This window comes from Gymnoscopelus microlampas, assembly GCF_963454915.1.
Source record: "Gymnoscopelus microlampas genome assembly, chromosome: 14".
NCBI lineage: Eukaryota > Metazoa > Chordata > Actinopteri > Myctophiformes > Myctophidae > Gymnoscopelus > Gymnoscopelus microlampas.
This window is the reverse complement of record NC_139951.1, coordinates 32847725-32871517: the sequence shown is the minus strand read 5'-3', so window position 1 is coordinate 32871517 and position 23793 is coordinate 32847725. Positions and strand designations below refer to the sequence as shown.

Genomic DNA, 23793 nt, shown 5'->3' with positions numbered 1-23793 from the left:
GTACATTTTTACCACGAGTAACATGTATAAGGCACGTATCAACCTCGCGTCATATCCAAGCCGTAGCTAAGCAGTGGTGGAAAAGTACTCACATGTTTTACTTTAAGTAAAAGTATCAATACTGAAGAAAGTAAAAATACCTCCAAATTGTACTTGAGTTCATCATTTCCATTATTTTTGCTTCATTAAACATATCTATTGATATTAAGCGAGAAATGTATTTTTGTTTTAATAATCAGTGTTTAAAGTCGACATAAAAGTATCTCTTCGCATAGGTTTTTGTCACGTGCTTACCCAGTTAGACCAATGAGGATGCCGCTCTTGTCTCGCAAGAATTCAAGATGGCTGCGCCTTGGCTGAACAGAGTAAACAAACAGACGAAAAGTTCTCTAAAAGGGATTTTAAACGTTTTACACAATAACAGTGAGTGAATAAAATACTTTATTTTTAAAGTGGTTTATTTCTAACGGTGTTGCTCACACGTTTAGGGTCACGGGTGAGAGACTCAGAAGGTAGCTGAGGTGGAAAGACTGGTGACGCGAGGTTAGAAGGTAGCAGAAACATATAGATATCGACACACAGAGTTTTAAATATGTTACATATTGAACGGGGACGAGTTTATCCCACTGGACATGGACAACTTTAGTACCACGGGCTCAAGAAACAAAAAAACAACAACGCATGGGTAGTGGGTACCCGAGGCGAGATTGCTGCTGATGCAGATATAACTAGTTAGTTATCAATGTTCACAGATTAAATCATGTTGGAGCGGTGGTTCTCAAAGTGAAGTTTGGCGTGGGGATCCCCTGGGGTCCTCTAGGTGGTTCCAGGGGGGTCCCCAGCAACAATTAGGAACATTTTAACACTTTTAAGCCATGTTATGATTGTACTATAAATACTGACATTGGTGCCACCCAGTGGAGCAGCCTGGACACAGCAATCAAACTGACTAAATCTGAAAGCTTTTAGACTTAACAAAATCTTGGCTGTTGGAAAAGGTTCCTGTTTGAAATAGGCTGTAGATTTTAATTTTAATAATTTATTAAGTGTTTTGTTAACATTTTTCATTTGTTGTCTATCAAAATAGCTTTATCTATTGTACTTGAGTGTATTTGTCTTGTTTTATGTTGAGGACCACAATGGAAATAAGTCCTAGACTTTATTGTGTATAATCTTCGAATGTGTTAACCACAAATTGCTCCCTCCTACCATCTCTTTGTACTCCTGCCATCTGGTAAGAGGCAGAACATGTAAGCACCAGCAGACTTTTAAACAGTTCGTCTCCCCTCAAACCGTCAGAACAGTGAACATTCTTTAAATACTGCCCCCAACATAAACACCATGAGATGAACATCACTTTGAATATCACCTCACCTACATATTGCACATTTGAATGCATCAGCACTTTTCTACCTTGTTTTTTCTTTCCTTCTTTTTTTTGTTTTGTTGTGATTTTAATGTCTTTATCTCTAAGTTATGTTCTTCTTTAAATAAATCCCAATCAAAATATACTTGTTCGCAAATAGTTCAAGCTCACGGCGCTCAATGCATTTATTGTGAGATTGTAGATCAGCTATATCCTTTTTATCTTGACAAATGGTCAGATTAGGAGGATTCAATGTTTGGAACTATTGGTCACCTGATGGCAAGCATTCTTTTACATTCTTTATTATTATTTCTGAGCACACCAAAACAAATTCCTAATTAACTGTAAAAAATAAAAATCTATATACGGTGCTGGATAATATTAATAGATAATGTTGTGACATTTTAGTGACATCTAATACATTGCAATGAGTCAATGAGATAGTCATATGGGGACACCTAGTGGGCAATTCAATACTCACATTCCCGTTCTAACAACAAATGCCATATTATTATTATTGGATTTATTTGAACAACATCATTTCATCTGAAATGAAAGACGAATGACAACAAAAGTAGCAAATGCACATTTCCAACCTGCCACATTTAGTCCCATATAAAATTGTATTTGACATCTTTCATTTTGTCTTTGTAAACAGCATCAAAATACTCTGCTTCTGCCACCGTTAACTGGTTTTTCCAGTCTCCTGAAATTCCTGTAAAACATGACAAAGGGAAAATCAGCAAATAAATACTACTTCAATATGGTTTTGTACATTGCTTCAATAATAATAAAAACAGCATTATACATAGATACTATAAGAGCAAAATAAACATAATACTGAGACACACCTTTCCTGAGAAATTCAGACTTGCTCTGGTCCATGAACTCATTGGGGACCAGGGAGTAGTTCGACATCTTGTTCTGTTTCATGTTTTTGAACACACATCTGTCCGCTATCTTCTCTATCACCTCAGAGGTCAGAGATTTCCCCATGAACTTAGACATTCTGGTTACAGAATCCTTCAGGTCCTGCCGCATGCACAGAATCACAGTTGTGATGTTGTGGAATTATTGTGAAATCATAATTGTTGAAAAATAGTAGAAAAATTGCCTCACCATAATCATTTCCTCGTAGGAGATGAACATGATGCGTTCTTGATCCTTAGCATTCAGCCAGCCCTTTACATGATCAAACCATGAGCCAAACATAACTGCAAGAGAAATAAAACAAACCATAAGCATTCTGTTAGGGTGTGTGTCTGTGTGAGCAAGAATCCCTTTTCTTTAATCAATTATTAACGCCAACACAATTATTTAGATAGTGGCTTTTGAACTTTGCCCATAGATCTTTATTCCATATCTAGCCCTAGCTTTCAATATCTCAGTGGATAGATTGTTATAAATTATATGACTAAGAGATGACTGGGTGCAGAGCTCAACCTTTTCCGTCAAGGAACTTGTGCAAGAACTCAGTCTGTGTCCCTGGATTCACCAGGTAGGAGGCCATCCCGTAGTAGTGGAAGGAAGATGTGAACACATCCCTGGGGTTCCTCATGACGTAAATGACCTGAGGAGATCCAACCACATTCATTAATCATTTACTCATGCTTTGTTGATAGTCTACCACAGTGGTTCTCAATAGCCGATCTACCAGCTCAAAACACGCTGCACCGCAATGCTTGTAGATCTGCTATTTTGGAAAACCTTTGACCCAAGGGGGTTCCAGGGAGCCCGCAGCTAAATGATTGATAGTTACATTATGAACCAAATGAGAGGGTACAAATGTACACTCTCAGAGTTAACTTAACACTAAGGATTTACAGCGTGGTCCCAGAGATACAATTTACCCCCCCCCCTATCTCTCTCCCCATTTCCTGTCAGTCTACTTTCCTATCAATATGACATCAATACACAATATACTCATTCACTATTAATGAATATGCATATCAAATATAAAGTACTATACAAGGAGCAACCAAAACTTGTTTTTGCTTTGAATAATAAGTAGCCCATAGGGCAGGAGCCTAATATCTTCAGTTTCTGTTGCGTGTGTGACCGTAGTGTACAACATTAAACAGATAATAGGGTTACATCTTGTACGTTTGTCGCTTGCACGAATGCTGCTGTCTTTCAGACAAAAAGCAACACTACCTTCGGCTTGTCTTTGAAGAAGGACTGTGGCATCATGTTGTAGTGGAAGTGTGTGGCGAAGATACGAGGAGAGGGCCTCTCGTCCAGGTTAAGAAGGTAGGCTCTGTGCTCCTCGAGCCAGGGAACCCTGTCCCAGTTGGGCACGGTCTCAACCGAGGTTGGATCCCCACCACTCTGGATGAGAGGAGCAACCTCCTGCATCCATGTTGTACCTGAACACACACAGAGGACACTATTGTCACAAGCCAACTGTACTGTCCAGTGCCATCTTGCAAATCTCTGTTTGTAGAATGTTCCTTACAGGCCCAGACGGTTGGCGTAACCGTCTGGGCCTAATCCAGCATGACAGTATGTCGCTGGTTCGACTCCCGATCCCGGCGACCTTTGCTGCGTGTCACCCCCCCCCCATCTCTCTCCCCATTTCCTATCGGTCTACTTTCCTATCAATAAAGGCAGAAAAAGCCCCCAAAAATATCTTAATTTTTTTAATGAGAAGAACAATTTGGTCCTTTCAGCTCTAAATACAACTATAATGTATACATGGCGCAACATTCTAAGTTAAAATCAACTAAGGCCTCTTTACATTTCAGTAAACTAGATTGCAAGACATTCCTCTGCATCCAGTGTTAATCCCCCCACATAATGCACTGTGACATGTATGGCAATGAATGAGCATCTACAAGTGTTCCTGTTGAGCTAGTTAGAACTCAATTAGAATGTATGGTTTATTGAGACTTAATCTAAGACCAGGAAGGATAAGAGTAAAACCTAATAACGCATAAAACGCACCTATAGGGTGGAAACCCCACCTGCACTACTTGTTCCACGCCTCTCCATTCCTGAGATAAGACTAATTATGTCATTTTGAACCTGACCTTGATTGTGACCTTGACCGGCTTTGACCCTTTTGTCTGAAAAGTTAATAATCTCTTTGCAGGAGCTTAGTGATCATTCCCACCAAGTTAACATTCACCCATCCACTCTCAAGTCATTCTGTTCAAAGACAGACATACACAGACAATACGTGTCTGTGTATTTAATACACATGCAGAGATTACATTTAAAAGTTTTCTATCCTATGTATTCAATACATAGGATAGTAGCCTTTCAAAGGAGTAATCTCTCCTACAAGAGTTTACTCTTGTGTTTGAGTTTCTCTATTCTGACATTCTTGCGCACTACATGTACTACCCGCTGTCAGAATTTTTATCATGGAATGCAGAAAACAAGACGCAACTTGTGAAACAAATCAAACAAAACATACCAGCATGTTAGAATAGAATCATTAAGAATTATGGACATGTAAAAAATTTAAATAAAAACAACTGATATGTTTTGTTAAAGTTCCTGGTGGCTGTCTGGCATTTTTGATGTGAATTAATTCAGACAAAAAGCAAATGGTTATCTCTAATGATCAGTGCAAAAAATAAAATCAATTTGGCTACATAAGAGCATAAATTGGGACTATAGCTGTAACGTTTAGGGAATAACACTACTTACCTGACTTGGGATAAGTCACAATGACAATGTCATCTGGCCGGAAAGAAAATTCCTCATAGTGTTTCAGACACTCTGGAGGATGTAGAAGTGAAGGGACATAAACCCCCTTGTAGACGGAGTATAACTCTGCTTCTGTCATCGTTCAGCTGTGCAAACTGCAAATAATCAGATATAGTAGACTCACATGCAGCTGTGTTCAGCACCGTGACGGACTTTGGTCTTCTAAATTATTTGGACTTTGCTATTGGTTGTTCACTTTGGGTTCCTCACTTCCTCTCTTCTGTGTAAGATTCTGTTGTAACAACGGAGGTGTTGTAAATGTGTCCCCATGTCTAAACTTGTGGCATAGTCTAGCCGTACATGAGGAAATAAATGAGGTATGAACCTACAGCCCTCCTCGTAGGAATTAGATCATCTAACACAGGATGTCTGTCCCTCCCTTCCCTACGACGTCCACAGTTCCAAATGTCTTTGCTGCTTTGCCAAACAGGGAGGCATGGGTCCCATTTGTATATTCCTAAACTATCCCTATGTGCATACTAAACAATTCACAATATTTGAGAAAATTCAAAATTCACTTCAATTGCTATAAATATGACATCCACTGGAGGCCAGTGTCAATATACTCATTCCCTATCAATGAATATGCATATCAAATATAAAGTACTATACAAGGAGCAACCGAAACCTGTTTGTTGCTTTGAATAATGAATAGCCCAAAGGGCAGGAGCCTAATATCTTCTTTTTCTATTGCGTGAGGCGGCCTGATGTAAGTTCACCCCCTGGACACCAGTCAGTAGTAGTATGTTGCAAGGACCCCAGTCCAACCCTTGATGCTGAGTGCCAAACAGGGAGGCATTGGGTCCCATTTGTATATTACTAAACTATCCCTATGTGCATACTAAACAATTCACAATATTTGAGAAGATTCACTTCAATTGCTATAAATATGACATCCACTGGAGGCCAGTGTCAATATACTCATTCACTATCAATGAATATGCATATCAAATATAAAGTACTATACAAGGAGCAACCGAAACCTGTTTGTTGCTTTGAATAATAAATAGGCATAGGCATTGGGTCCCATTTGTATAGTCCTAGATATGACCCGACCTCCAAATCTCATTCTAACTACAAAAAAAAGCACAATATCCCAAATGCAGAAAACAGCCATACAGCAACTTAATAATAAAATCTAATGATTTGCTTTCTTCTTTTTAGTATAATAACTCTTGGATGTACAAGAACATGACCTGTGTGTGTGTGTGTGTGTGTGTGTGTGTGTGTGTGTGTGTGTGTGTGTGTGTGTGTGTGTGTGTGTGTGTGTGTGTGTGTGTGTGTGTGTGTGTGTGTGTGTGTGTGTGTGTGTGTGTGTGTGTGTGTGTGTGTGTGTGTGTGTGTGTGTGTGTGTGTGTTTGCATGTTGCTTGCTGAATCCACAGTACAGTATATGAAGGTGTGTGCCCTCTCTGTGAAACAAACATTCATACAGTATATAGCAGGGGTCTTCAACAGGGGGTCCGGGACCCCTAGGGGGTCCTCAGAGTTACTACAGGGGGGCCGCCAAATCTTTGTGTGATATATATATTTTTTTACGATAACCACATGAACCCTAGCATCCCTTTTCTAAGGAAAACTTCAGCCAAAAATAGCCGATCTACAAGTTCAAAACGCCTCGCACTGCGAGGCGTTTTGAACTTGTAGATCGGCTATTTTTGGCAAAGAGGTATAGGAGTAGAGGGAAAAAAGCAGACCAAGTAAAACATTTTTTTAAATCTGAAACACATTTTTATACAATATAGAGGGGGTCCCTGCTTCATCTCTCTCTCAGCTAGGGGGTCCTTGGCCTGAAAACGACCCCTGGTATATATCTACCTTACAATTTGAATCCTGCGCCATGTCGGTTGTCCGTTGTATGTATGTATGTACGTTGCAATCTGGCAAGAGTGATGCAACACTGCATCACTCATGAAGACTATACACACCGGGGCGATTTTTTCGTGCGAATAATGCGTTTTTTTTTAAAAACCTTATAAAGTCAATGGCTCCGTACATGGAGCGAAAAAGCGAAGCGAAAAGGCGTCTTTTAATTATTCGGAACGAGTCCGAATTTTGCGTATATTCGCTATTTTCGCCGGTGTGTAAGGACCTTTACTGTCTGTCTGAAACTTTACACTACATCATCACAACAAACCAACCTGTTACCAAGACGACGATGACGATGAGACGGTTGTCCCGAATATGGACACAACGCCAGTGTGACGTAATCTCACGACACGATGACATCACATTGGACCCGTTTTGACTTTATTATGGAGATCTCTGGATCTGTCTGTCTGTTTCCCTTTCATGCCCATATATGGGGATCTATGTATCTGTTTGTATGTGTCCTTTTATGCCCATATATGGCATATATCTCTGTCGCTTTTTGTTTGTTTCTTCTTTAAGCAGAACATGCAGCCTGCATAAATCTGCATCATTCAAGTCATCATCCCAGATGCTGGACTTTTCACTTTTGACTGGGCCAGGCGACAGTTTCCAGTCCGCACTGCTTTCGCCACCACCATCAACAAATCACAAGGCCAGACACTTACAACAGTTGGAGCCTGGCTTCGATCCCCTGTCTTCACTCACGGACAACTATATGTTGCCAGCTCAAGAACGGGTGACCCAGCACGCCTAAAGTATGCCATACACCAGCAGGAAAACCACACTGAAAACGTCACGGAAAACGTGGTTTTCACAAAAGTGCTTCTTCCCCACTGAGGTAAGGCTGTTGCATTCTTCCATGTGTCATTTCTCATTGCTCAACATAACTAACAATGCCTACAACTTCACACAAACATCACTGCCTTCACTATCACATGATCCATGGTGGACGTCTCACATTGTCTGCTTGACTCCTGCCTTCTCCTTTTCTCCCATTCTGCAGGCTCTGCCATGACAACCTGTGGACCTGACGACGTCGCCACTGTCTTTCACACCATTTCATTCTTATCCACCCTTTACACAAATAAACTGCTAACTTCATCTCCTGCGATTTCAACTATCTTTTCACATTGTACACCACTGCACACTCCCCACAGGTCTGCCATACCAGGTCTGAGTAATCACAAAGTGGGTTTTGGTCATTGGAGAGGTGATGCACGTCACCTCTTTCTGAAGTGGGTACTTTCAAAGCCTGCCGTGGATTTAGGAGAGCACAAAACTCTCTCTCACACTGTGAGGTGCCTGTAAGGTGGCACTGCAAAGTGAACGACGCGTCACGCTAGACGTTCGCGGCCCGAACTTCTAGTAGTATACATACATACATATGGACAGTATATACATACATACATACATATACTGTATATATATACTGTACATACAATAAATTGATCTCCAGGCAGCAGTCACGAGGGAAAGATCAACATGAATAAACAGAAGGTAAAGGCTGAGATGATATTACGACAGCTCTTTGCTCCACAAAGTCTCCACAGTCTATTTTGTGTAATTAAAAACAATTATTTAATGCATTTTTGAGAGGTATTGAACATATGAGCTTTTGACCAGAACAGTTATGTAATTTTGTGACACTCGATGCAATATCAAACACCAAGGGGTGATATGCGTTGTCAAATTGCAGTCATGCACAAATAGATTGATATGTCATTTTCGATTGCTACATTATTTGTAAACTATCCCTATGTGCATACAAAACAATTGACAATATTTGAGAAAATTCACTTCAATTGCTATAAATATGACATCCACTGGAGGCCAGTGTCAATTTACTCATTCACTATTAATGAATATGCATATCAAATATAAAGTACTATACAAGGAGCAACCGGAACCTGGGGCTTGTCTGTATATATGATTCAGCACAGGAAATACATGAAAGGCATACATTTCAGAACGAACAGTGCATTTGTTTCTTTTCACCATCGTAATCCTTATTTCAACACACATAGTGCACCACATCTTCATCTTCCGGGTATGAAGTAAGGGCGAAACGCCCGACGTGTGAATATGTACAATTGGGGACTTTTAGAATGCACTTGTGGTCAACCGGTAGTCTCACGATAAACAGCTGCATACTGCTGAACACGTTTAGCATTTACTCTGTAAGGCCTTAGCTGTCCAGTCAGATCTGGCCACCAGTAACCTTGGTCTTTCACCTGAAGACTGAATCAGCTCCTTTCCACTGAGAGAGAGAGAGAGAGAGGAGGGGGAGGGATAAAACAATTAAAACAATGTATTCTCTTATCTTTTGATGTTTTTACTGGGAACTCAGGCCCTCCATTGTCTGTCATGTAAAAGGATTTGAATAAGGAATGGTCCATCAGAGACGGTTATTTCTCCTCACCGATGGTAGTCCAGGCCAAGAAGGCTAATCCCATTAATGGCAAGGATCCTGTCTCCTGGTACCAGCTTCTCACTCTGGGCCGCAGGGGAGTCTGGGACGACCGCTCGGATGAATATACCATTCAGCCTCAAAGGAGTGTCCTGGAGATGGACAGTGATGGACAGAAGTACATTTACTTGAGTAATGTACTTGAGTACATTGCAAACTGATGACTTTCACTTTCGCTACATTATATTGTTCTTGTACTAACCACTTAAGCCCTATTTCAAATATAGTGAAAATATGCGATCTACAAGCTTGTAGATCGTATTCTAAATTATTTTGAAAATATCTGACAATTTCTGAAAATGTACTTCGTACATGAGAATTTACTTGAGTATAAACTTTGTCCACTAATGCCTGGAGATGGATGCACATAGAGTGGCATAACTTCATCCATCTCTACTGCAAACCTGTATTTAGTTATACAATAACGTATCGTTTGTATCATGTTTTTCAGTGGAAAATCTGTTATTTTCGCTCATACGCTAAAAAAGTATAAATTAATGAATTGCTTTTGTTTATCATTATTATTTGTCTGTTCTATTCTTGAGATCTAAGTGAAAATAATGAATGGAAGGATAGTGTTTGTAATGTCACTTTGTGACCAGCAGGGGATAGTATTATATAACATAGAACACTAGATAAAGGAAAAGACTAGTGCAAGTAAAAGAGTTAACCCATGCCCCAGTGATTGATAATGGTCCCCTTTGTATTACAATAACAAACATTCACTGGACCACCCTGCTGTTTAAATTGAGGACAGGTGTGTAAAGGAGATAGACGAGAGCATTACAGAAACACAGATAAGAGGGGAATTTCAGCTCTATTGAACCCGGCATGCTTTGCACACGTTCCATCCTCAATCTGAACCGAGGGTATCGATACAGAATATGACGCATCGCTAACAGCAGTCAGTCTAAGGCAGGCAGTTCATTGAAATCACATTTATTGTTGATGATGCTGACGCTTCAGAGAACAGAAAAGGGAAAGAAGCTGAGCGTAATGGGATGCCCCTGGAACCTCAGAGCAGATGTTTCATCTGTCATGAGAGCTTTTATGAATTTCACCTTTGACCTCACACAAAGGCCTCTCTAAAGCACTCGCGCATGACAATCAGGATAACGTGGGAGGTCGAGCGTACTTACGGGGTGCTATCGCCTATGAGTTATTGCCTGCCTAGAATAGGATGGAACCACAGGACTAGTAGTAACTAATGGGGGCCAACTATTTACAGTCGGCACCATTCGTGGAGTATCACTTAACAGATGTTCTTTCTCACTCACCCTAGCATCGACTAGAGCGAGGCCGAGTCCTCGTTCGCCACGCTCCAGCTCGAGGCTGAAAACCTCTTCATCATTGCCGTCGTCTTCTTCGCCCTCCTCATCGTCCATCTCGTCTGCCTCTTCCTCCTCCTCCTTTTCTTTCAACGATACGGTTCCTCTCTTGTCAGTGCTGTCCGGCCGCAAACAGTCTGTCATCAGCGCAGCCAAACATTCAGACACAAATCCACCTGAGAAGAAAATACAGCTTTTATGGGGTTTGGCCGAGAACAGACAGACCGCAGCAGCAGTCCCTGCAAACCAAGTGAAGTGAAGATCGTATAAGCCAGTGGTTCTCAACCTGGGGGTCGCGACCCCCAGGGGGGTCGCCAAATCATTTGGGGGGGGTCGCCAGATTTTTTGGTGAATTTGAAAAAAAAAAAAAAACTTTTTTTTTTTTTTTTACAAAATATTTTTTTATGTTATCATTAATTCATGTTTTATCAGTTAATTTACTCAATTTACCCACTTTTTGCAAAAATGTTTTGATAATAAACAATTATCAAATAACCTATTATTATAAATAACCTTCACGCGCGCGAACGGGACCGCGCGCGTGCACGCGGGGGGTCGCGGGAAATAATATCATTATTTTGGGGGTCGCGGCCTGAAAAGGTTGAGAACCCCTGGTATAAGCCAAAGTGAGGAAACCTCGAGATTATTGACATAACCCATTAAGACCTAAGATACGATTCTACAAATGTCTTCTAAATACTAACAGTTTTCTGAAAAACATAATGTTGCTATATCAGTGTTGCTCAAACTTGTTCATGTCAAGGACCCCCATAATTATATGTATTTGGCCACGGACCCCCATCTCAAAATAATTTGTTCCAGGGACCCCAGAAGCAAAGATTTGAGTTAGCCTACAAATGTTTGCTTTAAAAATATATTCAAAGATTTGCAAAAAAATATTTTTTCAAAAATAGCAGATATACAAGCTCATAGCGTGGCACTTTGTGCATACATTCTTTTCAACTGTACCATCCTCGTCTTCCTCATGTACTGTAAATCTACAACCTAGGACCCGGGGGCTTCACCCCAAATGTGAATTATCTCTCTATCTTTGTCTCATTCTTTCAATCCCATACCTTCCTCATGTAAGTCGACACCAGAGGACCAGCAGGGATCTTCACCGAGTTGCGAGTCGCTATCTTCCTTCTTATCTCGCTCCTCCTTCTCCGGGTCAACCAGCTCCAGGTTGTGGGGGGTGTTGGGTGGGGTCAGGAGACAAGAGGGGTCCAGCGCTGACTTCCTGAGCCCGGCGGTGTCTTTCGACTCCCCACTTTGCAGCTTAAGACTCCTCAGCTTCTGGGACAGAATGAGAGCCCCACCGGAGCTGGATTCATCCAGGCAGTGGGTGGAGGAAGGTGATGGAAGTGGCGAGGGGGCTGAAGCAGCAGACACGGGAGAAGGCGATGCGCGGCCCTGAGCGGCGGGCTGAGGTAACACCACGTCAACCGGTGACGAGTCCAAAGATTCAAGGCTGGCTTTTGGGAGGACATCCATCTTGATCAACTTAGCTTCCATGGGGAGAGCACAGCTCTAAGACAAAGAGTATTATAACATAACATAAAAACACTAGAAATGTCTCTTGTGTATACTAGTTTGCGAGATTAGCAGTGGAAAGACAAACACACAAACAGGGGTGAAAAAAAACATAACATCCGCCGTGCCTGGGACCCGGCAGAGATAATAACATGGACTTGATCGAATCAGCGTGGAAGCATAACAATAGCAGCAACGCTTTTTTACCTGCTGCTTCCTAACAACCGTGTCTCCAGAGGACTGTGAGTCCGGGAGGGCAGAGATGAGCTCTCTGAGCGTGCCCAGCTGTTTCCTCAGGGCCGGGTCTGTTACCGCTCTCCTAAGCTCCAGGTGGTAACCCCTGCCAGGCAGCACCAGAGGGTGGTGGGTGTCAAAACTCTCCAGGACATCAGCTGAAGTTAGTGGAAAACAAAGAGAATTACATTGTGCTATGATAGAGCAGACTCCCACTAACCTTTTGCGTAATTTTTGGGTATAATCGCACACATTGTGCCGTTAATTATAGTTATTATCAGGGTTTTATTTAAAAACAAAACAGAGGGGGATAACTCTTCTGAACCCCTTAAGTCCTATAATTCTTCATACGGCAAATAACCAAAATAGTCAAACTGCAAGCTCACCAGGGTTAAAGAGGTTACTGATTAACATCATTTTTTTATGAAATCGTGGAATTGTCAAATTGTCAAACATAAATGTGAAGCATATCTACAGTCTACATTTCCCCAAAAAGAAATGCATGTATTTAATTCAGTCTGGACATAAGCCGGGATAAAGCATATCCCACCGGTGATGAAAATATATGACCAGAAGGGGGTGGGTATCAAAATGGATTTTCCCAGGGGCCCTTGAAGGGGTTCCAGATTGTCCCCAGCAATATGATTGATAGTTAGGATTAGGAACTACATGGACGCTTACAGATCTGTAACTTTGTACACTGTGACAGTGTACAAATCAATTTGGTTCCATTTGTACACTGTCAGAAGAATTATGTGAGGTCTGTGGCCTAATAATACATAGTGTACCAAACTGGGGGGTCCTTGAAATGTAAAAAATTGAGAAACCTGTTACTACTATAACAGGTTTCTCAAAACAGTGGTTCTCAAAGTGGGGTCGGGGACCACCCAGGGGTCCTTGAGGGAGTTCCAGGGGATCCCCAGCTAAATGATTTATGATCCAAATGGACCCGTATGGGTCTGTTACTCTGAGAGTGTACAAATGGAACCAAATGGACCCGTCTATTAGTCTTCTGCGTCTCACCGGTTTTGTGCGCCGCCGGTTGGTCTTGTGGACATGGAGCCCAGGTGTGTGGACGAGGAGAGGCTGGACTGTAAGCACTCAACAGGTGGTGCAGCTGAGCCGCGCTCAGGGCTGAGAAGTCGGAGCGCAGGGACAGCCAAGATGTCTACTCAAAGATGCACACATTTGAAATAGTCCACATAAAACAGAAGTACAAGATGTACAAAGGACATAAACACTGCCAGTGCAGTCAGATAAAGGGAAAACAGCCAGTTACAAAGTGCATTTAACGCAGAGCACATCAGTTTTCCACAAAATCATCCTGCACATCACTACATTAGCGACGGTAGTTACGACGGGTGTGTTTAAGTTGCTATAAACACAACATTAGTGTGTCACCGGTGCTTCACCTCCGTGTTCACACCACCTACTCCCAGCATGCCCCTGGGACGTGTGAGTGAACGCACACACACACACACACGCACGCACGCACGCACGCACGCACGCACGCACGCACGCACGCACGCACACACACACACACACACACACGTTTGTATTACTGTAATTGTGAGGACATCAATATTCAAGGTGGTTTTATGAATGGCATTTTTTCAAACCTATCCGTAAAGCTGTAAATAGCCGTTGCGCTGTTGTGATCTTGTAGATCTGCTATTTTTGGTATGTGACGTGACACCAGTATAAATGAGACATAACTCCAACCACAACCCCTAAACCTAACCTCTAAATGCCTGACCCTAACCGCAATCTGAATCTTTTCTTAATTGTAAGCCTAATTCCCCAAATCTCTTTTTTACCATAAAACATCAATTTATTTTGTGAGGACCAGGAGACTCATCCTCATAATATCTTTTTCTCAAGTTCTACTATTACTCACACGCACGCACGCACGCACGCACGCACGCACGCACGCACGCACGCACGCACGCACACACACACACACACACACACACACACACACACACACACACACACACACACACACACACACACACACACACACACACACACACACAAAGGGAGAATGAAGCATGCAGCTTCTATAAACCAACGCATGTTTGACAGTTACACTCACAAATGTTCATGCAGGCCTATGCTTTGCATATATTTAGTCAGCATCGATTTTTAAATGAAACAACCTTTGAGAAGTACATTTTGAACAGAGCCAAATGCCAGCAGAGCAATCCATCTCTCATTTTACACACACATTAGACATTGCATTAAAAGACTACAAAGAAAATGTTGCATTAGCTAAGTGGCTAGGGTCAAGGAAAATGGATTTAGGTAACGTCACTCTTCCTCTGGGTGCATGAAAGCAGCATTGTATTCACATAATTAAATCCTCACACTGTAAACTCTCTTGTTAATTATTTCCATTGGATGACAGTCCCAGCTCCATTGAATGTGCAATACATGTGTTGGGCTATGCGTGTGTGTGTGTGTGTGTGTGTGTGTGTGTGTGTGTGTGTGTGTGTGTGTGTGTGTGTGTGTGTGTGTGTGTGTGTGTGTGTGTGTGTGTGTGTGTGTGTGTGTGTGTGTGCACGCGCGCGTGCGTGCGTGCGTGCGTGCGTACGTGTATATACAGTACAGTATGTGTGCTTACCTGCAATAAGTTCTCTCTAGGTGTTGCCAGTAGATTAACAGCTGATGAGAGAGTGTGTGTGTGTTCCAGGGCCAGTTCTCCAAGTCCGGAACCAGAGCCCTGGGCCCAGTCCAGAAGCAAATCGAGACTGGCGCGGATGCACACCCCTCTGGACCACTGGTAGAAGCCTGCCTCAGACCCTTCACACAGATCATGGAAAAATAATTAACCCATTAAGAAGCTTAACAGTTTTCTGAAAAACGTACGTTACAATAGTTCTCAAAACCATGGACCCCCAAAATTATATGTATTTGGCAGCCGACCCCCCCATCTCAAAATGTCGTGTTCCAGGGACCTCCAGAAGCAGAAATTTTAGTAAAAATGTCAGCTTTAAAAAAAATATATATTCAAAGATTTGAGTAAATTTTCACAATAAAAAAAAATAGCAGATCTACAAGCTCTTTGTGCGGCATGAAGTGCCGCGCTATGAGCTTATATATCTGCTATTTTTTAATAGCTTAAGTATAAAATAATGGTTAAAATATTAATTTCCCGGTTTTAATGGGTTAATGAAGTCATGCATTTGTTCAACTATGTTAAAATATCTAAGGTGTTGCTCCAGTACCACAACAATATTATTATCATTTTTGCCTCATCGGGAGCAGTTCAGGGGTTCAGTGTCTTGCTCAAGGACACTTTGACACTAATTCAGGGGGAGCCTGAACTGGGCCACGCATGCATGCGTGGAACGTGCATGCACGCATGCATGTGCGCCTGCATGAACCCATGTGCCCTGATATGTGCTCATACATGCTGCAGGCTATACCCACCTCTCTCCATGAGGGAGTTGAAGAGTGAGGCGTTGATGAAGTAGAAGATGTAGGCAAGGAGTTGAGAGGAGATCTCCGGGTGGACGTGACAGTCCAGGAGCAGGTGCCTGGTTTCAGTTAGGACCTCCAGAACTTGCTCCGTCTCACCGGGGACCTGTGGAACACCATTGCCCAGGACCTGAACACTCTGGGCTGGCGTTTGCAGCTCAGTACCCTCCCTGAATGGGTTGCTGTCCAGAATGCCTGGTAGGATTGGGTACAGGACCTGGTTGGTAAAACAAGACGAAAGAGATTGCTATGAAAGTAAGCAATGAAATTGGGTTCCATAAACCCTGTACAGAAAGGATGCCTCAAAATCTATTTGTCTTACATGGCCAAATATATATATATATATTTTACAGAAAATACCACATTATTATTTTATCTAGAATGTATAGGGGAAATTTAATTTATGGTCGGAATCAAAAATATTTGTTTATATATATCTTTCCCCAATTACTGTAAATTTTCCCAGTATGTGGCTTCCTTGTCCGTTTGGAATTGGGGATTGTTGACCATTCCTGTGGCTTCAATTGAGGTCGGAAAACTTGAATTTGGATGGTTGATGCACTGATCACTGGGATAAACTGGAACATGTAGCTCTCTAGACCAGAATGCTTCAGACCACCCATAATGTCTCTCCCTCTGTCTGCCTCTATCTTACATAGACACGCACGCACGCACGCACGCACACACGCACGCACGCACGCACGCACGCACGCACGCACGCACGCACGCACGCACGCACGCACGCACGCACGCACACACATCTACATAACACAGACATTAAGCAGTCCAAACCCAATACTACAGGCAGAGAGAGAAAGATAGTAAGAGAGAGGGAGAGAGAAAGAGAAAGACAGAAAAGCAACAAAAAAAAGGCCACCGAAAGCGACAGAAAGCAGAAGAAAGCGAGACAGAGACAGTCAGAGAAAGAGAACGAGAGATGGAAAGAATATACCGTTTCCTCCTTTCAGCCAAAGCTTCTTGTGCTCTTTGGAGCAGGCCTGGACAACGATAGCTTTGTTCAGGCTAATTGTACACAGACATCCCCATTCCCCTCCAACCCCTCTCTCCTACACCCACCAAGACTCTTTGGCCAGCGCCAGTCATAGATCCACATTCCTCAAAAGCTGAATATGGCGCATGTGGGCTTGGCATGGCCCAGCTACAGGACTGCTGAGTGAAGACTTTTGAAGGAATCCACCAGAGCAGATCATTTTACATTACTGTAAGGCCCCGCAGGGCGAGTGTGAACAGTACAATATACAGCCACATTTCCCATTACGTGAGACAATGGAAATGGGTGGATGCGAAGCTAAATACTGTAATGTCTCAGTGTTTTTCAGATGGAAAATGTCGCTCAGTGGAACCAACCACCACTCATTCGGACAAAAGTCCTCGCTCTAACTGACTGTTTAGTCTGTTGTCGGTTTGCCTTGCATGCTAAATTGTAAGTTCTGTTAATTAGACGGTTGTGACATGCAACAATCTCTGGGTTCTGATGACAGGATCTGAAACATGCATCCGTGGAATTGCTCTCCTTTAGCCTGCCCTCGAAAATGCTTTGTGTGCCTTGTGTGCATTTTTTGTGTCTATGCGTGTGTGTGTGTGTGTGTGTGTGTGTGTGTGTGTGTGTGTGTGTGTGTGTGCGTGCACGCACAAGTGTGTTTGTACGTGCCATGTGTTTTCAGTCTGGTCTCTGTACGACTACTTACGTACATTATTGTTGTGCACAATAAACACGCGGTCTGTCCCCCAGACCGGATCAGCAGGCCTGTGTCATGACACGTCCTCCATGGGAATAGCTGGTCACCATCGGCGCCTTTTGTCTTTCATGCCACAACAGCAACCATTCCCCCAGATTGAAGAGCATGAAATACCCCCAAAAGTAAACACAGATTGAGTCTATGTTATTCTTGCTATGGCTGGGTCTGGTGGGGCTTGCTTTGCCTGTTGGATTTAGATTTGAATGCAACAGACCTATAGGTTCTCCTGCTGTGGAACTCACTGGTTGGATGAGAGCAGGAACAAGAAGGACTATTGAGGGCTGCTGCTGAGAAACCAAGCTTCTTGATCTTGTTCACAAAAACTCTCTGTGTTTCCTTTCCTCACATACTTACTGCCTCTAGTTCGTCTAGCCTGAACTCTCAAACTGATACTACTATGCCACCCCTTGCACAAACTGAATGAAGTTAAGACCCACTTCTCACCATCAGACCCGTCTTGCAAGCATGGGACAAGTGTGCGCTTAATGTAAGCCAATAAGCTTCAGTGATTCTCTTCTGTGAGATAAGGGGGAAGGGTAGAGATGCTGGAATAAATCATTATGCTTAAACATTAACCTTACGATAACCTTGCATTGGCTGCCTGCTTGCCTTATTTCAGTTAATATCCTATTTCAGTGTAGCTGTCAGTCTGAAAACCTCAACCTACTGACAGCTATGATGGATGAGAAACTCATGGCCAAAACAGCCTGCATGACCACAAATGGCAAACACGCTTGCAAGGGAACACCACACACACACACGCGCACGCACGCACGCACGCACGCACGCACGCACGCACGCACGCACGCACGCACGCGCGCGCGCACACACACACACACACACACACACACACACACACACACACACACACACACACACACACACACACACACACACACACACACACACACACACACACACACACACACACACACAAAAATAAGCCTAATGATAAAAAGCAAGAGGATGTCTAACAAAATATTTAGATGACATGCCAATATTCTGTCAAGACACATTACATATTGTACTCTACAAATGTATTGGATTTATTAGGTTTCATGTCCATGTATGCCTCAACATAAGGCATCTGGAAGTCATTTGCTCCAGCACACTGACCAGCATTCCTCCATAAGAGGACAAATGCTGACTGAGGACAGGTAGTTAGACAACCACATCCTCTTATACAGCAAATAAATATACCGTATATATACAGTATATGCAAGTCATATAAAATCACGAGACCAGCTACTATTCAGGAATGTCTCTGGTTTCCTCCTTGGAGACATGATAGGACTATTCCTTCCACTTCCTTCCTGCATAGGAAACAGAGATAGAGGACCCCTGGACTCTGTGTGCATGTTTCTTTGCGAGCAACGGGGTCCACCTCAGTCCCACTTGGCAGAGCATGATGTGAGACCGGGTTAATGCTAGTGTAGCGACCCCGCAAAAGACCCGGCCGTAACTTGGTCCTCCAAGGGAGCTAGCTCTCTTGGCGTTGCCTGATACCTGCCGGTCTATAATAGAGCTGGTGGCCGGGGTTTGACTCCATCTCGGGTCGCGAAACGTTACATTAGTGTCAGAAGTGGTTGAGGACCGCACCTCTAAACATCTCTGTGTTAATACTATCTCTGACGTTGCCAATGCGTGACATGACTTCCTTTTCGTCCTGGCCCTGTTCTCTTTAAACTGGGTGGTGCTGGTTCAGAGCATCCACGGGTCACTGACTGTACTGGACAGGATGAGATGGGTGTGATACTGATATTTTCCCTCGTCATATGATAAACATACAAATCACAATATTTGGGCACCCAACCTTTATGACGTAATTTCTTCTTTGGCAAAATAATTGGGATTGGGGGGGTGCATTTCCAATGTGCAATTAACCTCATACAATGCAGGGTTCTTGTAATTGACGAATGAAACATTCAAATATTAGAGAATGAATCCCTAAATTATTGTTGAAACGGCTATCATGATATAAGTTGCTAAAGCAGGGGTGGGCAGAATATTTTTCCAGGGGGGCATACTGACTTTGATAAAGTGAGTGAAGGGCCACACATTGGACTATTGGATTGAAACTTGAAACACATAGTGGTGAATTATGTTAATTATGACACTACAGACTACTTTACAATTAGGGAAACTATTAAGAAATAATAATAATGTTTTACAGCTGTACTGTATCACTCACATTATGAAACACATTGCATCATATTATAAATATGGACTCAAGGCAGACAGTTTCTCTGTCACATAATAAACATTTAACATTTGAGTACATGGAATATGGAATGCAGGAATGTACTGGTATGGTACATATTATTTACAAATAATGAATTGGAGTTGAGTTAAATTAATTTCCATCAAAACCATTAACATAAAATGCTGCCTTTTAAGATCGGGGGTCTTTGGGGTCTTTTGGGGGGTAATTTAGTTTTTCTGTGTATGTGTGTGATAAAGCCTACTGTGCAGCCCTATATATGGTTATGACATCTGGTTATGATAACGGGTTGATGAAGAGATGAAGAATTCTCAAAATATTAAGTAAGCTGACACGAGGAATGTTGCTGTTCCGCTTCACATTGGGACAGCCCACTTCCACATTTGTAAGTGAGTGTTTTTAGAATTGTTTCACCCACGCCCACCCAACTCAACCGGAAATTTGCCTGAAACTTACCCACCAAGATTCCATGTAGGTAAACATACCAAATGGGAGTGAGGGCTTCTGTGGATGTAGCCTACCGCAAGTCCACTGCAGCTATGCAATAATACTTTTTCACGAGTTAATAGTACGGTTTCTATTATTAGCACAGACATTTCAGTACTGCATGTGGACAAGTTCAACAGTCAGCTCTAACCCGACGCAAGTATGTCTCACGACTTTAAATACATACTACGTGTCTGTGTATAACAGTGTTATCGCAGTGAAAGGTCTCCCACATTATTTGAATACCTAACGTATGAAAACCGTGTGTTCCAAAAGTCACCTGGCAGCATTTCAAGAACCTTCGCTGGACTCCTTCATCACACGACACTACACACACACACACACACACACACACACACACACACACACACACACACACACACACACACACACACACACACACACACACACACACACACACACACACACACACACAGGACCCCGCTGTCCTGTCTCCCCTCTATCATAATGCCCCCAGTGTGGCAGGGCAATAGGACAGGTTGGCCTATTAGAAACCCTTGAGTGCATGGGTAACTAGGCTCTTTATTCTCAGTCAGTCTGTGATTATTTTCCTTTCTTGAGCTACATATCATAACCGCCAGAAAGACGGCCAGGTGGAGCTCACACAGAAGGTCAAGTATACTAGTGGCTAAACTGGATATACAGGAAGGAGGGTAACTGTGCCTAAGGTCTGGTAAACCTCATCACCTTTGACCCGGAAAGTCTCCTCATTGACTGAGCGGTAGATGTTACCTTTGCTACGCTTTACACGCTAGGAACAAACCTTTAAATCTATGCAGAGCAGCGGCTCCCGACCTTTTCTTGGTCAGGGTCCATTTGAACATCTTGAAAGCGTTCGCTGCCCACCCGTCTGACAACTTAACAGGCTGCCGTGTTAAGTGGTCAGACGCGTGCTTTATCATTATTTTAATGATATAAAAATATATTTTAATGATAATCGATTGTGTTCCGGCTTGGATCAATGGAACTAACATAGTGTAGCCGACTTTAAGTTCCTATTTATCGGTATAACAATGAAAACTCATGTTTCCAGTTTTTAAAGAAAAAAATACCATGATATTTTTTGGAAAACCTTTTATATCATCATTAAAATAGTAGCGTTTTGGCTAATTATTTGGGGGCCCACTTGCAACATCCTCACGGCCCACCAGTGGGCCCAGGCCCACAGGTTGGGGGAATCGCTGATGCAGTACAGCTAGTGTAGCTGAACGACTCCCACTGCCATGATGAGCCTTCATTACTGGGATCAGGAGAGGGGCTTAGGGGCTACCCTGGACGGGGTGGAGGAGCTGCCGAAGGTGCGTATAGAAAGGAAGCTGGACGCTATCATGGACGCTATCACTCCAACCCCCTTCACTTGGAGATTGTGGAAAGGTTCATCAGGAGGGGTAATGACAGATTCATCTCCCCCAAGGGGACAACCCACTAGCTATGAAGATGCATAATGAGGCACACGATGCTTATTCGGCTCGTTCAATAGACTAATTACTCGGAAAACAACAGTTCAGTAACAGTGGTGTAAAGTAACACTAAAGTACATAAGTAAAGTACATTTACTCAAGTACTGTACAATTTTGAGGTATTTGTAGATCTGCTAATTTTTAAACATTTGAATACTTGTGAAACTGGGACATTCTGCGTAATGACTACTTTTACTTTTGGTACTTAAGTATATGTTGATGCCAATACTTTTATACTTTTATTCAAGTATATTTTGAATTATGGACTTTACGTGTAACAGCGAATTTTTACATTATTATTGATACTTTTATTTAAGTTTATTTGAGTACTTTTACCACCACTGTTCACTATGCAAGCACTGTTGAGCTTGTATATTGTATATTTCTTCAAATTTGTCATATTGTTGCGTTGAATGTGATGTCTTTTCCCCCTTCTGTATCTACAGTACTTTGTCTTGCCCTGTAATCTGTATCTTAACTGCTGTGTGCCTTTCGGCGACTGAATTTCCCTCCCGAGATCAATAAATGTATTATCTTATCTTATCTAATCTTATCTTATGGGAGTTCAACATCAGATGGGTTTTACAGACCAGGAGGAGGTGCTTGTCTCCATTTCGACAGACATGCAGTACTGTATGTGTGTGTACCATGTAAATGTATGCAAAATGTACCCGGGAACACGGCCATTATTTTACCTTGGTGATGTAATACACACATTGCTGGAAGGTGAGCATGACCGCCTCCTCCAGCACCGTCATCGTCTCCTCGCTGGCGGAACGGACGCATGACAGACGCAACTCCAACAGGGCTGAACACACACGCACACACACACAGGTTTGTATTACTACACTTGCGAGGACAGACATTATAAAAGCGTAGTAATACACTCACAACCTTATACCAGTGGTTCTCCCCAGGGGTCTTTGAGGTGCTTCCATGGGGGTCTCCGGCTCAATGATTAATAGTTGGGAACCAAATGGACCCATTTGTACACTCTCAGAGTTATATTAACACTGATATGTATACAGTGTAGATTGGGGTCCCAAAGATTAAAAAAGAACAAAACATGGTTCCATTTGTACACTCTCAGAGTTACACACCCATAAGGGTCCATTTGGACCCCTGGTGGAACACGGCCCAGACGTTGAGAACCGCTGCATTAAGAGTGAATAATGAAGGCACACGGGATACTGACCCAGGTTTTCCTCTTCTTCTCTTTCATCTTCATCCTCCTGTCCTTGCTCCCTTCTGGTCCTCCAGGCCAGAATGAGAGGCAGCTGGTGCTGGATGAAATTCAGCAGTTCCAGGCCAGTGGACATCCACACCACCAGGGGGCGCAGGCCCGTGGTCACCTCTTCCAGGCTAAGGGGCTGCTGCAGTTCCCCGGAGTCTGGACCCGCACTGCGGAGTCTGGAATACATTGGGACAGATCTGGTTTTAAGTTTGCAAGTGTGGACATAAAACTCCCCAAATCTTATGGTTATGAATCCAGAACAGTGGTGTAAAATAACTATAGTGCATTTACTGAAGTACTGCACCTAAGTACAGTTTCAAGGTACTTTTACTGCGTTATTTCCATTTCTTGATACTTTATTCTTCTACTCCACTACTATCACACAGACAAATGTACTTTTTACTCCATTACAATTAGTTGAACATTTTTGTTACTAGTTACTTTGATGATTTGGATTATTATCATAAAACATTCGTTAACCAATTAGGCCCTATGTTGTACTTTGGCTGTTCGAAAATAGCAGATCTGAACACATTTTGAAAACCTGAAAGAACTTGTGAAATGGGACATTTCTCTAACTTCCACCACTGATCCAGAATGCTACATGCACACTTCTAC

General features: G+C 42.6%; 2 protein-coding genes across 4 annotated transcripts in view; both read right to left on the bottom strand.

Annotated features, from left to right (window-relative positions):
- Positions 1-1550: 1550 nt before the first annotated feature.
- On the bottom strand, positions 1551-5362 carry sult2st2 (sulfotransferase family 2, cytosolic sulfotransferase 2). Its single transcript, XM_084077944.1, has 6 exons — positions 5021-5362; positions 3521-3732; positions 2810-2936; positions 2486-2580; positions 2218-2398; positions 1551-2081 (listed from the first exon to the last, which is right to left on the bottom strand). The coding sequence occupies exons 1-6, from the start codon at positions 5157-5159 to the stop codon at positions 1972-1974; spliced, it is 864 nt and encodes a 287-aa protein (XP_083934070.1). The 5' UTR covers positions 5160-5362; the 3' UTR covers positions 1551-1971.
- Positions 5363-8505: 3143 nt separating this feature from the next.
- The window catches only part of radil2b (Ras association and DIL domains 2b), a 25643-nt gene continuing 10355 nt past the window's right edge, over positions 8506-23793 (bottom strand). The window contains exons 9-18 of one of the 3 annotated variants that reach the window (XM_084079382.1): positions 23137-23351; positions 22637-22749; positions 15946-16210; positions 15137-15315; positions 13537-13681; positions 12487-12671; positions 11823-12276; positions 10696-10922; positions 9371-9510; positions 8506-9208 (exon numbers count right to left, since the gene is read on the bottom strand). In XM_084079382.1, the coding sequence (XP_083935508.1) occupies positions 9115-9208; positions 9371-9510; positions 10696-10922; positions 11823-12276; positions 12487-12671; positions 13537-13681; positions 15137-15315; positions 15946-16210; positions 22637-22749; positions 23137-23351 (2017 nt within the window). In that variant the 3' untranslated portion in view covers positions 8506-9114. Of the gene's footprint in view, positions 9209-9370; positions 9511-10695; positions 10923-11822; positions 12277-12486; positions 12672-13536; positions 13682-15136; positions 15316-15945; positions 16211-22636; positions 22750-23136; positions 23352-23793 lie in introns of those variants that run through there. The other 2 variants (XM_084079383.1, XM_084079384.1) reach the window with 2 other exon arrangements.

Coding starts and splice junctions, on each gene's coding strand:
- sult2st2 (XM_084077944.1), bottom strand. CDS start 5,159: ATGACAGAAGCAGAGTTATACTCCGTCTACAAGGGGGTTTATGTCCCT. Junction 2,937..3,520: donor TCTTCAAAGACAAGCCGAAG/GTAGTGTTGCTT, acceptor GGATCTCCTCAG/GTCATTTACGTCATGAGGAA. Junction 2,082..2,217: donor GTCTGAATTTCTCAGGAAAG/GTGTGTCTCAGT, acceptor CATGTTTTACAG/GAATTTCAGGAGACTGGAAA.